Source organism: Patiria miniata, unplaced genomic scaffold, assembly GCF_015706575.1.
Source record: "Patiria miniata isolate m_02_andy unplaced genomic scaffold, ASM1570657v1 HiC_scaffold_1, whole genome shotgun sequence".
Classification (NCBI taxonomy): domain Eukaryota; kingdom Metazoa; phylum Echinodermata; class Asteroidea; order Valvatida; family Asterinidae; genus Patiria; species Patiria miniata.
Window position 1 is genome coordinate 37134400 of NW_024037047.1, and position 18792 is coordinate 37153191.

General features: G+C 39.3%; 1 protein-coding gene across 3 annotated transcripts in view; it reads left to right on the plus strand.

The window, feature by feature from the left end:
* Positions 1–3484: 3484 nt before the first annotated feature.
* LOC119729700 (mitogen-activated protein kinase SLT2/MPK1-like) overlaps positions 3485–18792 on the plus strand; it is a 46765-nt gene continuing 31457 nt past the window's right edge. Inside the window, exons 1-3 of one of the 3 annotated variants that reach the window (XM_038202394.1) lie at positions 3485–3540; positions 14704–14907; positions 15690–16073. In XM_038202394.1, the coding sequence (XP_038058322.1) occupies positions 14740–14907; positions 15690–16073 (552 nt within the window). In that variant the 5' untranslated portion in view covers positions 3485–3540; positions 14704–14739. Of the gene's footprint in view, positions 3541–3930; positions 3973–10195; positions 10351–14703; positions 14908–15689; positions 16074–18792 lie in introns of those variants that run through there. The other 2 variants (XM_038202386.1, XM_038202404.1) reach the window with 2 other exon arrangements.

An 18792-nucleotide genomic window follows, 5' to 3' on the forward strand; every position in this document is an offset into this window, starting at 1 on the left:
TGAAATCGATCGGATTTTAAAAAGTGCCAAAGTGGACTGGCTGAAGAAACGTGTGTTAAACCTATGGAGAAAAAGTCTGAAAAAAAAAAAGAAAAAAAAAGACTAGAAATGTGTTTGTGGACAAACACAAGCTGTTTCGGATATTTAAAATACTCTGTGCACATGATGAACACTTGATGAAGTCACTTCGAATGTCATCTGCCAAGTGAAAAGTCAATCAGACATATAGTGCCAAAGTATGATTTGAAGAAAAAAGTGTACAAAACCTACGGGGAAAAATGCATCTTTAATGTGAAGTAACCTTACACCTGATGATGTCACAATCACGAATTTCTTCTAGGACCATCTGTGGGTGGTAGTCTAAGTGTGTAACAAGTCTAACGTGGATCGGATTTACAAAAGTGCCAAAGTAGAATGTTTTAAAACGTGTACAAACCCTATGGGGAAAAATGCATCTTTAATGTGACGTAACCCAACACCTGATGACGTCACGATCACACATTTCTTCTAGGACCATCTTTGGGTGGTGGTCTAAGTATGTATTAAGTCTGAGGTCGATCGCATTTATGAAGGTGCCAAGGTGGAGTGTTTTAAAACGTGAACAAAACATATGGGGAAAATGTGCATCTTTAATGTGAAGTAACGTGACACCTGATAACGTCATGATCACGAATTTCTTCAAGGACCATTTGTGGGTAATGGTCTAAGTGTGTACCAAGTGTAACGTCGATCGGATTTACAATAGTGCCGAAATGAAGCGTTTTAACACATGTACAAACCCTATGGGGAAAAATGCATCTTTAATGTGACGTAACCTGACACTTGATGACGTCACGATCACGAATTTCGTCTAGAACCATCTGTGGGTGGTGTTCTAAGTATGAATCAAGTTTAAAGTCGATCGGATTTACGAAGATGCCAAACTGGAGTGTTTTAAAACGTGTACAAAACATATGGGGAAAAATGCATCTTTAATGTGACGTAACCCGACACCTGATGACGTCACCGTCACAAATTTCTTCTAGGACCATCTGTGGGTGGTGGTCTAAGTATGTATCAAGTCTCGAATCAATCGGATTTGAAAAAGTGGCAAAGTGGACTGGTGGAAGAAACGTGTGTTAAACCTATGGAGAAAAAGTCTGAAAAAGGAGAAAAAAAAAAAAAAAAAAAAAAAAAAAGAAAAAAAAAATCTTAACGAAAACAAGAGCTGTTTCGGTGTGTCACCGAAACAGCTAAAAAAAAAAATCTTAACGAAAACAAGAGCTGTTTCGGTGTGTACACCGAAACAGCTAAAAAAGAAGAAAAAAGAAAAAAAAAATCTTAACGAAAACAAGAGCTGTTTCGGTGTGTCACCGAAACAGCTAATAACTAGAAATGTGTTTGTGGACAAACACAAGCTGTTTCGGATATTTGAAATACTCTGTGCACGTGATAAACACTTGATGAAGTCACTTCGAATGTCATCTGCCAAGTGAAAAGTCAATCAGACATATAGTGCCAAAGTATGATTTGAAGAAAAACGTGTACAAACCCTATGGGGAAAAATGCATCTTTAATGTGAAGTAACCTTACACCTGATGATGTCACGATCACAAAATTCTTCTAGGACCATCTGTAGGTGGTAGTCTAAGTGTGTATTAAGTCTAACGTCGATCGGATTTACGAAAGTGCCAAAGTAGAATGTTTTAAAAAGTGTACAAACCCTATGGGGAAAAATGCATCTTTAATGTGACGTAACCCAACACCTGATGACGTCACGATCACGAATTTCTTCTAGGACCATCTGTGGGTGGTAGTTTAAGTGTGTACCAAGTCTGACGTCGATCGGATTTACAAAAGTGCCAAAGTAGAGTGTTTTATAACGTGTACAAACCCTATGGGAAAAAATGCATCTTTAATGTGACGTAACCCAACACCAGATGACGTCACGATCACAAATTTCTTCTAGGACCATCTGTGGGTGGTGGTCTAAGTATGTTTCAAGTCTGAGGTCGATCGGATTTACAAAGAGGCCAAACTGGAGTGTTTTAAAACGTGTACAAAACATATGGGGAAAAATGCATCTTTAATGTGACGTAACCCGACACCTGATGACGTCATGGTTACGAATTTCTTCTAGGACCATCTGTGGGTGGTGGTCTGAGTATGTATCAAGTCTGAAATCAATCGGATTTGAAAAAATGGCAAAGTGGACTGGTGGAAGAAACGTGTGTTAAACCTATGGAGAAAAAGTCTGAAAAAGGAGAAAAAAAAAAAAATGTGTTTGTGGACAAACACAAGCTGTTTCGGATATTTAAAATACTCTGTGCACATGATGAACACTTGATAAAGTCACTTCGAATGTCATCTGCCAAGTGAAAAGTCAATCAGACATATAGTGCCAAAGTATGATTTGAAGAAAAACGTGTACAAAACCTACGGGGAAAAATGCATCTTTAATGTGAAGTAACCTTACACCTGATGATGTCACGATCGCGAATTTCTTCTAGGACCATCTGTGGGTGGTAGTCTAAGTGTGTACCAAGTCTAACGTGGATCGGATTTACAAAAGTGACAAAGTAGAATGTTTTAAAACGTGTACAAACCCTATGGGGAAAAATGCATCTTTAATGTGACGTAACCCAACACCTGATGACGTCACGATCACAAATTTCCTCTAGGACCATCTGTGGGTGGTGGTCTAAGTATGTATCAAGTCTGAGGTCGATCGGATTTACAAAAGTGCCAAAGTTGAGTGTTTTAAAACGTGTACAAACTCTATGCGGAAAAATGCATCTTTAATGTGACGTAACCCAACACCTGATGACGTCACGATCACAAATTTCTTCTAGGACCATCTGTCGGTGGTGGTCAAAGTATGTATCAAGTCTGAGGTCGATCGGATTTACGAAGAGGCCAAAGTGGAGTGTTTTAAAACGTGTACAAAACATATGGGGAAAAATGCATCTTTAATGTTACGTAACCCGACACCTGATGACGTCACGGTCACGAATTTCTTCTAGGACCATCTGTGGGTGGTGGTCTATGTATGTATCAAGTCTGAAATCAATCGGATTTGAAAAAGTGGCAAAGTGGACTGGTGGAAGAAACGTGTGTTAAACCTATGGAGAAAAAGTCTGAAAAAGGAGAAAAAAAAAAAAAAAAAAAAAAAAAAAGAAAAAAAAAAATCTTAACGAAAACAAGAGCTGTTTCGGTGTGTAACCGAAACAGCTAATAACATGTACATTACTTGTAGACAACAGCCCAGTACGTGCGCGCATGCACACGTACGTCCGCGCGGCGGTGTGCATGCACGTACTGGGCTGTTTTTTTTATGTACATGTACATATGTACGTACGGCGCCGCCGCACGCACGTCCAAAAACACGCGGTCATACGTCACAGACTGTTTATGCATATTCATGAGTTGCAGCGCGGCCGCCATTTTGAAATCGCATGGGGGAGCATTTTCGGGACGATATTTGTGGAAGATGATGACTGAAAGTCGTCTTTTGGCCAGATGGATGAAAATATTGAGACCAAAGAACGTTTTTTCGAAAAGGTTAGAATTGCTCTACGACTAAGAACCTTAACTGTGGAAATTTTTGTCCTGGATGAAAAGATAATCTCGATCAAAAGATGTAGCAAAATCGCTACATCAGCGGCCAAAAAAATTCAGTCTTTTTGGAAGCATTCAGCGTCTGGTCGTACTACAGAGCTTGCGATAGTACTGTACGGCCAGACGCAGTCGGGCTATCTGATTCCCAGACCAAAAGATTCAGGAATAGTCAGAATCTTTTGGTCTAAGAACCAGACTAACTTACTTATTTTTAGGCTGGTTCCATGACCAAAAGATTCAGGAGTTGTCAGAATCTTTTGGTCTGGGAACCAGACTAATTATTTTTTTTTAGCAGCCAATCAGCATCGGGCTTTCATTATGTAGGGCTTTCACGCGTGTGAGAACTACAACATGCACGTCTGACTGCGAAAAAAGGTAGGAAAGTCACATTTTCTTAGAAAGTGCTTTCAAAACTACAACTAACATGAGTTTATATGAAGAAAAAAGACTGCTTTAGCCTGCAAAAGTCACTTTGGTACTGGACAGTCATCTGCAAAAGTCAGTTTTGAACAGAACTTGTAAAAAATAGAGGTGTCCTAAAAGTAAGGATTACCCTAATTTTATTTTAGCCCAGGTTGGACGAAGTCTTCATTGCAATACGACTAACGTCCAGGACAAGAATTTTCTACATGAAACCACCCAACATTTTTACCAGAGTTTTGTTATGTTTTACCTCGGTATAGAAGCTTATTTCACGCCTACATACTCTATGTATCCTTATCTGTTGGGTCGCTGGGTTCAGGAATTCCATATGCGATGCTGACTGACGTTTATCAGGAAAATAAACTCCAAAGCAACGTTAAACTTGTACGTGTTTGTAGTCTCTTTTCATCAGTTTATTCCCAGAGTCGTACGTCATGTACAATGTACATGTACATGATATGTACAAATGTACGTGCGTACGATCTGAAAGCGCGCACGCACGCTAGCGCCCTCATTTGTTTAGTTTTGGTTGGAACCGTGACGTCACTCCAGCCAACCGATGTCACGAAAACGCTCAACCAATGACCAAAGCCGAAACGTGTTTCTGGTAACTGGCGCGAAAACACACTCGGTCATTGGATTAGCGACCGCGCCTTCAAGTAAGTGCGCGTGCGTATGAGGGTGGTTACTAAGCAAATCGCGCGTGCGCACTGCATATTCATGCAGCATAGTCTGTCCCCCGGACCAGATGTGATATGAGCGTCGAGAATAATTGTCCGGTCTAGGGAACCAGACTACACGCTGCACAGACGTACATGATGTACGACTAGAATAGACTCGGCGGTGAGAAACTGATGAAAAGAGACTAAAAACACGTACAAGTTTAACGTTGCTTTCGAGTTTATTTTCCTGATTGACGTCAGTCAGCATCGCAAGGAATTCCTGAACCCAGCCGCCCAACAGATAAGGACACATAGAATACTACGACGTAAAAATTAGCTTCTCCAACAAGGTAAAAATATTGAAATTATTGGTCAGAAATGTTTCCGTTCGGTTGTGAGCACCTGTGTACCCAGGACTCCCTCCGTAACGTAGGGAGGAAAGGGAGTCCTCCAGGGCTAACCCTAATTTCTACATGTTCGTATGGGTCTTTATTGATGGCAAATTTCGTCGAAATTACACAGCCTGAACAATCGGACGGGCAAATTTAGATTTCTAGGTGAGTACTCAACATCCATACGGAATTATGTGTGGCGCACCCATAGCAACCGTGTTGTGTACGCGCGCGTCAGTCTCACGCGAAGGTGGTTGAAGCGCATGTGCAGTGCTGTATTGTTACAAGCTGCCATATGACTGTTGTAAATTTGGCCAATCATTGCCTTCCATTGGGCTGGATCAATGCTGGTTCAGGGGCCATTTTTTCGCTTGTTCTTTGAAGCCAGTCTTTATATCACCGTTAATGCACCCCCACGTGATCGAGTCTCAACCAATCAGAAACCATCAACTCTCCAAGGTATTTATTATTTGCATTTCATGACGTTTGTTGGGCGCGCAGCGTGGCTGGCCATACAAACACGAGGTCATGAACTGAATAATGCATATTCATAATCTTGCCCAAGCGCGCCTGCATAATGCATATATTACAATGCGGCCGCCATTTTGAAATCGCATGGAGGAAAGTTTTTGGGACGATTTTCGTGGGCGATGATGACTGAATGTCATCTTTTGGCCAGATGGATGAAGATTTTGGGATAAAAGAACGTTTTTATCGAAAAGGTATGAGTTCCTCTACGACTAGGAACCTTAACTTTGGAAATTTCTGTCCTTGATGAAAAGATAATCTCGATCAAAATCGGTAGCAAAATCGCTACATCAGAGTTCAGCGTGTAGGGGAGCATTGGCGGTCTGGCCGTACTACAGAGCTTGCGATAGTACTGTACGGCCAGATGCAGTCGGGCTACCTGACACTGTACTCGCCTTTAACCTAAGTTATATTGCAAGGTGTGCCCCTCTATATAGGCTAATCAGAAAGTGCTCTCTTTTTCAGCTGTTTATTTTATGTGAAATTTCCAGATTCCTTTGCACACGTTTGCGTATCAAAATTTCAACATGAAATTTCACGAAAATTAGACATCTGAGAAAGGCAGCACCTTCTGATTAGCCTATAAAGAGGGCGAGTACTGTAGGCCGGATGCTTCTTAAGCAAAAATAAAGGCACAATTGCAGAATACCCCGCCACTCAATCTATCCACCTCATAGCCGGCTACGGAGTAACGGTTGATTGCCCTCAATAAACCTTCTCAGCGCTACTTGTATGTACTATGCGACATGCTCCACTGCACTCCCACTCCGTATCCGCTTAGCCGCCAACAGGGTAGGCCTAGTTGGTTTGGACTTCGAATTTTTTCAGCAACTCTTATTCCTTTTGTGTTGCTTCGTTCTCAAGCAAATTCAAGGGGACTCCCACTCCGTATCCGCGTAGCCGCCAACAGGGTGGTTGGTGGTTACTATGCGTCATGCTCCACTGCACTCCCACTCCGTATCCGCGTAGCCGCCAACAGGGTAGGCCTAGTTGGTTTGGACTTAGAATTTTTTCAGCAACTCCCATTCCTTTTGTGTTGCTTTGTTCTCCAATAATGGACCCTCACTCAGTATCAGCGTAGCTGGCATGGACTTGAATTGTTTATTTTCCAGTGATTCCAACCTTGTAGCCAGAGAATGTAGGGGTGTATTTGTGTAAGGACACAATACTGGAGAACAAATTAGGGCCATGGGGACCAAAAATAAAATTGGTTGTATTAATTTTGTTTCCCTTTTGTAATGCTCGACCGGCCTTCCGTCAATAGAAAATAATAATGAGAAGATAAGTTTTATAGCATCTTTCCTTTATTAGCAGCTTTATGTTGGTGATAAAGAGAAAGTTAATGTTAGTTACACGGTGTCCACTTCTTGCTTGTTACCAGACCATAATTGTCAGAAATGGAGATTATTATAGTTTCTTTTTTGCAATAAAGCTATTCATTGCTGAAAATCAAAAATTTAGAAGATTTTTTTGTGTATAATATTTTGTCGCAAATTTAACAAGTGGACACCGTAACTAACGTTAAATAAAATGAGAGATTTAGCTGTTAAACCATTTTAATAGCAGATCAATTGAAAATGTTATGACCTCTCACAGTAAGGACCTCAGAGGGAAATTCATCCATTAAACATTATGTTCCTTTCACGATCTTATATGGACCTCTTTTGACAATCTCTGTATCAAAATGTTACGTAAGTTACATGTGGACACCACATAGGCCTTCACAATTTACATAACTTTATATTATTATTGAGCCCAAAACTGATATTAAATTGTTGTTCTCCATACTACCAAAGGGACCCATTTAAACTAATAAACAGCAATATTCCACTTGAAAGTTGTTGCTTGGAGATATTAACTATTGTATTATACAAAGTGCACATTGTACCGGTAACTAATGCAACTTTGGTGTCCAGCTGTAAATAACGTTAAATCACATGCATGGCATTTGTACTCCTATTGCTCTGGATATCACAGTAAATATTTTAAACTGCTAGATACTCCTTAGAAAGTAATGTGCTCTTCAAAACCATTTAGGTATTATTTACTTTTCTACCCCTGTAGCTTTATAATTACGTTAGTTACACCATTTAGTGGACACCATTTATCATTAGTTACATAGTGTAGAATGACTGATTTTTTTTATGTAGATCAAATGTCCTAATTGTGATTAGATATATTGGTACACATGTAGAGTACAACATCACTGTTAGAGTATTTGGCCTTCCCTCCTAACACATAATGAATCAGGCATTCATTATGTTGAATAAAAATGGACACCAAAGTGGTGACCCACCCTTAAATCTGAATTAAGGAAAGGTCAAGTTTAAAAGTTTATGTCATTGTGTATAAAGGAACTGATATTATGCTTCTGAAGACTCTATCATCAGAAATTACGGTTGGATATACAAAGGAGGGTTTATAAAGACCTTAGTAAATATGCTAAATAGGTGGACACCAAACGTAACTTCGTTAAATAGTTTATCTGGCGTCCCAGTGCACAAACCAGAAATATTTTGAATACAGGTTACCTGTATTTGTAAAATTCATTCCATTACTAACAACTACAATACAATATTCATCTGAGGAAATAAATTGTAAGTGTGTTTTTAATTCATTCAAAAAGGCTTACTTGTTATGTCCAGTTTTTAAGTGGTATTTCGAGGTAAATTTTCACCAAAATCAAGAATTTTACCACTAAAAAATGAAAATTGTGGATTTTTAAAAATTTTACTTATCCCTTCATACTTGTACCTAACATGTTAAACCACCAAAACAGACTTTACCCAACTATTTAGTTATCAGGAGTGACAACATTGAGTTCCACCCTAAAATTAGCCAGTATTGTGTCCTTACACATTTCCGAGTGGCAGGGTATTCTGCAATTACTCCAAAATAAACTACATGTACAAACTAAGCCTAAATGTGAAAATCAAAATTTGACAAAGTTCGACATGTTTTTGTACATGATGGAAGTGTGGACTTTATTTACGCAGGTAGTCCAGTAAATTGGCTACATTTATGGGGCTATTTCCCAGGCCACCTTAATCATAGTCAAAAGGCTTATGGGGTCAGGGAACCAGACAAGAGCTTTAATCATCTACTGTGCGTGCGTCAACTTTGGCAAAGCGCACCACGGCTGTTGCCTGTCATTCCAAAATCTTTGACACTCTGTGATGTACCCAGATGCAATACGCGGCTGCAAATGAAGAGCGCACACAATGCAGAGGCTTCAAAGATTTTGGAATGACAGAAAACAGCAGCGGAGCGCTTTGCCAAAGTTGACGCACTCTCAGTAGATGATTAAAGCTATTGTCTGGTTCCCTGACCCCTTTGGCCTATTGACTATAATTAGGGTGGTCGGGAAACAGTCTAGTAAATATCAGAGACGCCATGCTTTTCAAAACCAAAGATACCGAATTGAACGATTTTGTGTTATTTAGCAGTCATACTATAGCTGGGTTGATTAGATTTTTAAAAATGTTTATGGTTTTCCCATCTCTTCCCTGTGAGTAGCCGTGGTTTTGTTTGTCCGCATTGTAAAAGATAATTTTCATTGTCCCAATTTCCCTTCTATATCAGCCTTCCCGATATCGCTTTTAATATCTTAATGATTTTGCAAATAATGCCCCTGGCCCCCTACCAACCTGGTCACGGCAGTGGATCAGAATATTACTACTTAAGGCTTGCGCAAAAACGGTTGACCTAAGTTGACTTACCTGTAGATGTTAAGTTCATAGCCTTCTTTTATTGCATGTTGAGAATAGCGGTCATTTTACAGACACGATTGCCCCAATTAGTTTCAGTGTTGTCATTACCAAAATGTTAAGTGATCATTAACCAACTTGAAAAAAAGTACCCTGACAATTTTACACTTATCTAGACATCGACACCATTAGATATTTTTAAAATGATTTTAGAACCCGAATCTCTGAAACAAAATGGTAGGGTCATTAGCATGTTGACAACTTTTCAAGTATCATTCAGATGATGCCTCTGAATGTAGACGAGTACTTAAAACATGCTAAAATGCTGTAGAACTGCTGAATATACATTGGCACTTTAAAAGGCTTTGTGATAAATTGTTAACTTGAACAATTACTGAATTGGAAGGGCTACTGTAAAATTAAATGACATGTGGTACATGACACTGAATATGTATCACGATTCTATTCTATGGAACACCTTCTCGTGGTCTATATATAATGAGAGAGGCACTATCAAAATGTTCAATAGTTGCGTTATAATTTGCATCTCAAATAAGCATCTGAGATTTTGTATATTTCTTTCCGACATATGCCACAGATTGATCCCTATGATTTAAAAAGGGCATGATTCGTTCTTGAGTACATGTAATACTTTTCAAACGAATTGAATAAACTACACTGAACAAAATGATACGTCTCCAGTGTTTTTTTTTTAATTACATACCTCCGCCCCCTTGTTTTCTAAGGTCGGGCGAATCAGAAAATTATTTTTGAAAAAAGGACCGAAAAGCTTTTTATTTTATGGGTTTTCTTTTGGGGGGGGGGGGGATGGGAGTTTTCAGGTACTCAGACTGGTGTGGGGCTTTTCCTGTAGTGTGTATTTCCCGTTTTCAGGTGTGAACTGTATTAACCATAGAGCAACCCCGAGGACAGGCACACCGTAGCCCTGGAGCTATAGGGGCGCACATAATTGGAGAGAACGCGTAACGACAAGTACTTTGTGTTCTCGGGCGTTTAATTGTCGGGCTTTTGTTGAAATGTGTGAGTACAGCACTACGTCATACTCATTTATACACTATATAGGCTACACTTGCACCCGAACTGAGGGAGAACAACATATTCTTGCTTGAATGGCAATGAATGGACTGATCCAGTAAGCACCGCCCCATGGTGTTCTGACCAATCACAGCCGTGATTTATATCCAACATGCTTGCACTAAAGTCCGACATGCGTCCGACATGCAGCGTGGCATTGGAGAGGAGCACGTGTTAATTTGCCCAGTGCGCAGTGGGCGGGGCTTGCTGGATCGGTCCATTCACAACGTAAAAGCAGATAATGCCGTGTCTAGGTTTTATTATATGTCTATGATATTTTTGTTTGCGGATCTCGTTTGGGAAAGCTCCCTGGCTGCGTGCGCGCCGAAACGAAAGCAATATTTCCGATGTTCACTTCTCAACGTCATAATCTTCAATTATTTGTGCACAGTGTTTTGTCTGTACAACAAAAATGAACTTCTCGTTCAACTATTTCTTTCAGAGACTAGTACCTGTGCGGTATCCACGGTGATTATTTTACAAAATTTTGTCTATGCCTCTGTTCTGCCTTGCTGAACTTACGACCTTTTTTACGGAAAAAGATGTCTGCAAAATCGATTTAAGAATAAGTAGTGTTCTACATGAAACATTTCCATCAAAACAAAACAGGCACCGTATTTTCTTTGTGAAATGTCAGAGAATTGTTTCCCTTTGGCTAGCTTACATACACACGTGATTACGTTTTCACTTGGCATGTGGAGCGAAATTAAGAACAATCTTGTTCAAAAGATGGTCTGGATTGTGTTGTTTGATCTGCCACGTGGAAGACGCAAAATCCAATACACGTGACGTTAGTCAGTTGGTTCCGCCCCTTAATAGGTAAGACCTTGCGGTACAATGCGGTATAAACAGTGAATTTGTGGTTTGCGGTTTTTCATGGGCGCGCTTTAGCCGCTCTATTTTAACTTAAGTGGTGACTTTACAAAAGCGGTACTACAAAAGAATATTGTGATATTTTTCGGCGTATCGAATTCCACGATGTGTCAATTTTTATGCCCCGCGGCGAAGCCGAAGGGGCATACTGTTTCCGCCTTGTCCTTCCGTGGGTGGGTGGGTGGGTGTGTGTGTGTGTGTGTCCGGACAAATCTTGTCAGCGCGATAACTTGAGAAATACTTAACATATGAACTTCAAATTTGGCTTGTGGATTGTCCTTGGTAATCCTAAGAAGCCTTTTGCATTTGGGGCCGAAAGGTCAAGGGTCAAGGTCACAGTGGCTGAAACAATAGACATTTTGTCAGCGCGATAACTTGAGAAATACTTTACATATGAACTTCAAATTTGGTTTGTGGATTGTCCTTGGCAATTCTAAGAAGCCTTTTGCATTTGGGGCCGAAAGGTCAAGGGTCAAGGTCACAGTGACTAAAACAAAAGAAATTTTGTCAGCGCAATAACTTGAGAAATACTTTACATATGAACTTCAAATTTGGTTTGTGTCTTGTTCTTGGTAATCCTAAGAAGCCTATTGCATTTGGGGCCGAAAGGGTCAAGGTCACAGTGGCTGAAACAATAGAAATTTTGTCAGCGTGATAACTTGAGATATACTTTACATATGAACTTCAAATTTGGTTTGTGGATTGTCCTTGGCAATCCTAAGAAGCCTTTTGCATTTGGGGCCAAAAGGTCAAGGGTCAAGGTCACAGTGGCTAAAACAATAGAAATCTTGTATTTATTCTGAGATCATAGGGATTAAGGATTAATTCATATAAAACCTACAGAAGACACTAATGCTGTCAATGAACGTTCCATTTGACCAAGGTACATGTAAGTTGATGTTAGAGTGGTGTTATGTCATGGAAACAGTCACGGTTGCGGGGCATTTGTGTTTGTAAACACACCTGACTTGTTTTTTAAAGAGATCGATACGATTTCCGATATGAAAATTAAATCGAAATATCGTGAAATATCGTCATACCGAACAGGCTTATACCACTCGATCACCGAGCTAACGGGATCGATTGGCTGGTTTGAATCTTATGTACAAATTCCATCTTATTAAAAATACTTCGCAATTCGATGTCGCGGTGACGATAAACACGTGAGAAATGCTAGCTCAATACAGCGATGACTGGTTCCTGCCGCGCCCACCGCTGTTTCGGCCAGTGTGTAAAGCGACATGAAGTTGTGCGCATGTGCCAGTTTTACATCGAGGTCAATTAAAATGCATAATTCATGAGGGGTGACCTGTGACAGAGGGACGATCTAAAACCTAAAATTATCGATAGGCCTAATAATTGACATTGGGGGCTTTTCAATTTTCATGAGTTTGTTCATAAGAATATCTGTGATGTAATAAACCCCCAAAACCAAAGAAATGCGTATCAGCTTAAAATCTAAACTCAAATACAGACGCTCCGTTTCGGTGGTCATTGAAGAAAGGATAATTTTCATGACAAAATTGACTGTGAAGATGAGTATGGCCAAACTTAAAAAATGGTTTGTATAAATAATCAGGTTGTGATCTCTCTGAATCATGCGTTTTCGTAAGAGCAAACCCAGCAAGTGATAAAAAAAACTGTGTTTGAATATTAATTTTTTTTCAATCTTGAACAGAGTTTTCCACAACGCGATATTGCGGTCTAGTATGGTACCCGCGTAATTGAGTCTCATATATTGTTTAAGGACACTTTCGGTGATACACGGTTCTAGATTTCGGACCCTATGGGAAAAATCTCGGGGTCCAATACTGTTTTACATTTTAATTTTGCCGCGTATTGGGACCGAGATTTCCCCTCGGGTCCGAAATCTGGAGCCATGTATCCCCACAGCTTTATGTCGCTTAAGCAACAGCGGTGCGCCGCGCAGGGACCAGTTTGGAAGACATGATGAAAATTTGGTAACCAGTCTGTGCATAGCTATGCGCTAGCGCATAGCATGGCAGGCCACGCGGTGCACTGTCAACTGGTCAGTCGGTTTCGACATTCTAAAAATGCCAAGAAAACACCGATGAAGAAAGAACATTTTTGCAAGTTAATTCACAGAACTTGATCTCTCTTGTCTGTGTATGTATTTTCCATGTTCAAGAGTTCATTTTGAGATGGCACTACTCGTATTTGGAGTGATACGATGCAGTGTGTTTCCCCACAATTGTCCACCGTAAAAACAAGGTCTGTCGCCCGCTGGCCACACATGCATTCACGCATTACTGAGTTTTGGCCAGTTTCCCGTCTTGACTAGTGTTGTGCATATGGCGCGCATGACCTGAATTTTCCATTATTTTTAAAGAATTATCGAGCGATAAAATATTAACAATAATTAAGGTAGGTTTTCTTCACTTTTTGTGGCAATTTTTTTGTATAGCTTTCGTAGTGCAATGAAATAGTTCAGGGCTAAAACTTCGCATATACCCCATTCAATCAACATAAAAAAATTGCAAAAAAATAAAATAAATTTTGACCGACCGACCCTATTTTTTAAAGGCGTGTAATCAGAAGTAGAAGTAATTTTTTTGGCCTAATATAAATGTGTAGCCAAAGTATGCCTATTCGGTTGAGCGCTAGTACGGAGGGTACCGTAGTTCCAGCGCTTCGCTCAGTAGAGCTATGATGTCCTCCATCAGCAGATGCTTTTTGCCGTGATGTTGTTTGAACCGTCATGACACGCTTAAGTTGTTGCGTATCGACTACTTCCGTGTTGCATTTAGAGTACACTTTTAAAATTCAATCCATCTATTTTGATTGTGTTCTACAAACACGCACATGAACATGATAAAGTCAAAATGTCTGCGCCCAGGATGGCTTGAAAGCGTCTCCGCGCGCAAGAATAAAGAGTTAGCGCTCTAGTAACTTAATATAGCTCTATGGTTTCAACGGAGTGGAACACCATAACACAGAAATTTATTGATGTAAATACATTTTATGCATCAAAATTAGGAATATCTATTGATAAACTAGGAGTTCCAAATCCCCTTCTTGTCAGAATAAAAACACCCACGTGTAAACAAATGGAATAGTCCAAAAGGCTATCTGCACATGACATGCAAGGTGGGTATGGACAGGGTAGAAATATTTAAATCCCAAACTTGGGGTGAAGCTCTGTTCAGTTAAACACGAAAATGGAGGTAAAAGAAATACATTGAGGTGCATGTACATGCACCTCAATGTATTTTTACCTCCATTTAGTGTGCATATGGAAATATATTCTAATTCGTGCCTTTAAATCCCCTTCTTGTTTTTGTCCACAAGAAAAAGTTACGTGAACAAAGAACCTATTGATAGGTTTAATACATGTAGTTGGGGTCATGTATCTTTTCTTTGTGAACTCTGTCTTACTACAATAATCATAACCATTTTTTTTTTCAGAAGTAGTTTCGCTGAGGTGCACCCTACATTTCCACCATGGCTAAACAGTACCGCAGCCAAAGCTTTTATGTTGGACCACGCTTCTGTGACCTACAGCCCCTTGGTTTTGGGGGTGGGGGTCAAGTGTACTCTGCTATTGATGTGGAGTGTGATAAAAGTGTAGCCATCAAGAAGATAGGACTGGCCAACCAGAAAAATTGCAAGGTACCAGTTCCCATGTTTTGATTGGATGGTGATTCATAAAGAATCGCATTTAATCTTGTCTACACATCTTGAATCAGAACAATTCTTCAACTTCAAATAATTCCAGAATTGTATTAATACAGTAATCGTGTGTAAGATACTGGTAGATGTATGTAACCATAGGCGTAGGTAAGGGGGTATTTACCCCCCCCCCCCCATTATTTGTAAAGACTGCCTTTTTCCATTCAAATGCCTTTTTTTTCAACGGGCTTACCTCTCCCAATAATTTGTAAAGAGTGCCCTTTTTTTACGAAGTGCCCTTTTTTTCTGAACAAGTGTCTTTTCAAAAAAGAATGTGTGCACTTTTTTGTGGCTCCTGCCGTTGTGGGTGCCTTTTTTTTCTTCAGAATATCGCACATGTGTCGCCCTGAAAAGCACCATATATTGGCCCTTTGTGTGCATAATTGTCCGCCCCCATCGACTGATGCTACCAGCCCCCCCCCCCCCTTTTGATTCTACGGAGGCCAAGTGTCGGGAGAAAAATACCTGTTTACACTTCAAAAATGTGCAAGTGCCCTTATCAAAAATGTTTACCCCCCTCCAATAAAAACGACCGTGCTATGCCCCTGGTAATTCTCTCACAGGTGTATCAAGTGCTTAATTTCGGGGCCTGAACCTTATTTGAAGATTGGTATGATTGGGGGAACTCATTGATAAACCCATTTATACCACGTAAAGAAGTTTGCAAAACTTTGGAGAATGTAACTTTAACATGCAGTGTCTATTTGTCTTGATGTCTTCAGGTTGCACTGAGAGAGGTGCGAATCCTTCGTAAGCTGCAGCATGAGAACATAGTCAAAATACACGATGTACTGTATTCTGATGGTGAGAGAACCAACCACTGTGAAGGTACTACATGTACATGTACTGAAGCACCTGCTTTGTACATAGTGCAGGAATTGCTGGACACTGACTTAAGGAATATCATTGCTGGAGGCACTCTCACCAGTGAGCATGCTCGGCTCTTCATGTATCAACTGCTTCGAGGCATGAAATACCTACATAGCGCCAATGTTCTGCATCGGGACCTGAAGCCGGACAATCTTTTGATTAATTTTGAAGATCTGGTGCTTAAGATTGGCGATTTCGGCATGGCCCGAATCCTTGATCCAGACTACTCACACAAGGTATTTTGCACTTTTTGGAAATTGTACAATTTCCTGTACATGTTTACTGAATCTTTTCAAGGGAAAATACACTGTAGTTCAAATTTGTTATGGTAATCTTCTTCTTTTTTTCTTTTTTTTCCTGGACAATACTCCTAAACAGTTTATGGTATGAACTTGTAACTTTCAATATATATCGACCCTCATCCCTAGTGGTGCATGTTACTCTGACATTGTGATGACGTCATTGGTGTCAAATTTCAAGCAATGAAAGATTTCTAGATTAAATCTTTGAAAATCTTTATAAAACCAACCGTGAGAGATCTGAACTTGATTTTTGCAAAGAATTGATAGAATAATCCAGGATCTTCATTTTATCTTGTACATGTATGTGCTTTAATAATCACATGACCCTTCCGGTCGAAACAGGAAGTGCCTTATAATTTAAAAGTGGGTCATTCCATGTCAATTCAACATGATTTTGGACCCGACCCTCACAGATTGAAATGATATTTGGTGTGATGATTGGCCTGTATGAGAAACCCCCTGAACTGAAATTTTTTGTAACTTGGCTTGTTAGTTTTTGAGATACGGGTCAACGAACTTTTGACTTATTAGCATGAACTCTGAACTTTAAATACTTGCATCTCCAAAACTATATAGCACCTACAAAGCGAAGTTGTACATCATATATATATTGTATATGCATAAGCTCTTCGAAAGGCCTCCGTTTCATGAAATAAAACCAAATTGTAGCATGAAGAGCAGACAAAATAGGTAACAAAATGACCGTTGACCTTGAATTACGAAAATAATTATGCTTCAAATTCCATAATTTTGGAAATTTTTGAGATGGGCACTCTTAAAGTTTTCAAGTTATGATTTTTTAAAGATAGCATGTCCAGGAAAAAAACTAACTTGCATAATTTCAAACAAATGTACAGACTGCATATGTGCAGGTTTACCTGTACACACTTGCCCTTTACAGCCTTTATGTGTTGTGTTGATTGTTTATGCAGCATCTTGCTACAGTGTAGCTCTAGATAATGGCATAACTACGGGGGTAGCAGGGAGGGGATGGGGGAAGCATGTGTCATCCAGTAGATGTCCTTACCCTGAGGTGTCTAACAGCCTTCCCCCTCCTATGCTAGGCAACTAATCTAAACATGGAAAGGGAGCCAAGACCCAATAGAATTGATTGACCGCTAAAAAAAAAAAATCCCACAAGATTACCCTTTAAGGGGCGGAGCTTAATATCGGTAACGGAATTACGGACGGAGGACAAGCATATTTGAGTTCTTGCATAAATTAATAAAACTCTCTGAAGTTTTGAAATTTTAAAATTGGACACTACCTGTTATTTATAGAGTTCAGGGGTGTTGTTAACTACAATGCAGAACAAAGTTGAAAAAATAATCACTCTTTTCATAATTTGCATTTTAATCACGGTAACGGAATTACGCCTGGGCGGTAACGGAATTACGCCATAGGTTTACATGTAATAGGTAAATGCAATACTTTTACATTGAATTCAACATAAACTCATCACAATACAAATTTTAGAAGTTTATAAAATGCCACAAGGGGAAAGCTAAGTGAAAATTAGCAGATCAAAATGTAAATGTAGGCCTAAACATGTCTGGGCTTCATTTTTAAGGTCAAAGGTCAAGGTCAAATGAAAGCAATATGTATATGTATATTTTTTTTTAACGAAAATCTAATTTTACTATGAACAATTGTATTATCGTATTTCACTAGTTTATCGTGGAAAATACAATAAAACTGCACTGGTTGGCATCTCTGAGCAAGGGAAGATGTTAAGTTATGCCAAGTAGAAGTACAAGTACAGTCTGGTACTCAACTTTCATATATACTTGTTGTGGAATATATTTTCTGTTGGTACCAGACAACGGCTTTGGCAACACATATTTAAAGGGAATGTACATCATTGGCTTTTGCTGTAATTTTAAGAAATGAACTATTTGAGGGGTTAGTATAATAGATCAAATATTGTTACACTGACATGTTTGAAGTTTTGCGTTAAAAAATGCTGGAAAAACCAAGAAAAAAAAAACTGTTCAAGTAGTCTGGTTCCCTGACTCCACTAAAGGTAAAATGGATCAATTTATAGATGCCGGAAAATTGGAGGATAAGGGAACCAGACTAGCTGGCCTGCACCCGTTCATGAACATGTAACAAATAGCAAACAAAATTTGGACTGGAAAGAGTGTAAAGTTGGAGCAGTAGTTGAAAAATAGTTGGGTTTTTCCAACGGTGGTCGGCCGACCACCGTTGGAAATGTATACAAAAATATCATTTTCTTGAAAATTACTTCACACCAGGTGCCATAATTTTACAGGATGCTTTAGACTGTCATTTACCAACATCCTAGTAAGGTATTTTGTAAAAACTTGGTAGTTTTATTTTCTGATGTTTGAAAATGTTGTATATTCCCTTTAAGCATCCAAACAACTATTAGCATTTTTTAAATAGTAAAAAAGAAAACGTAAAAGTAAAAAATATCAATGGAACACCTGATTATTTTTAATTATATAATAGCAAATTAAAGAGGGAAATGATTTAACAAGTAATTTAGTATTTAAAGTTATTGTCCAAGGTTACAAGCAAATCTCCTATTTAATAATATGTCATGTACATAATCTGGAGGAAATGTGCATACTTTGTGCATGCGTAATTCCGTTACCGTAATTCCGTTACCGTAATTCCGTTACCGTAATTC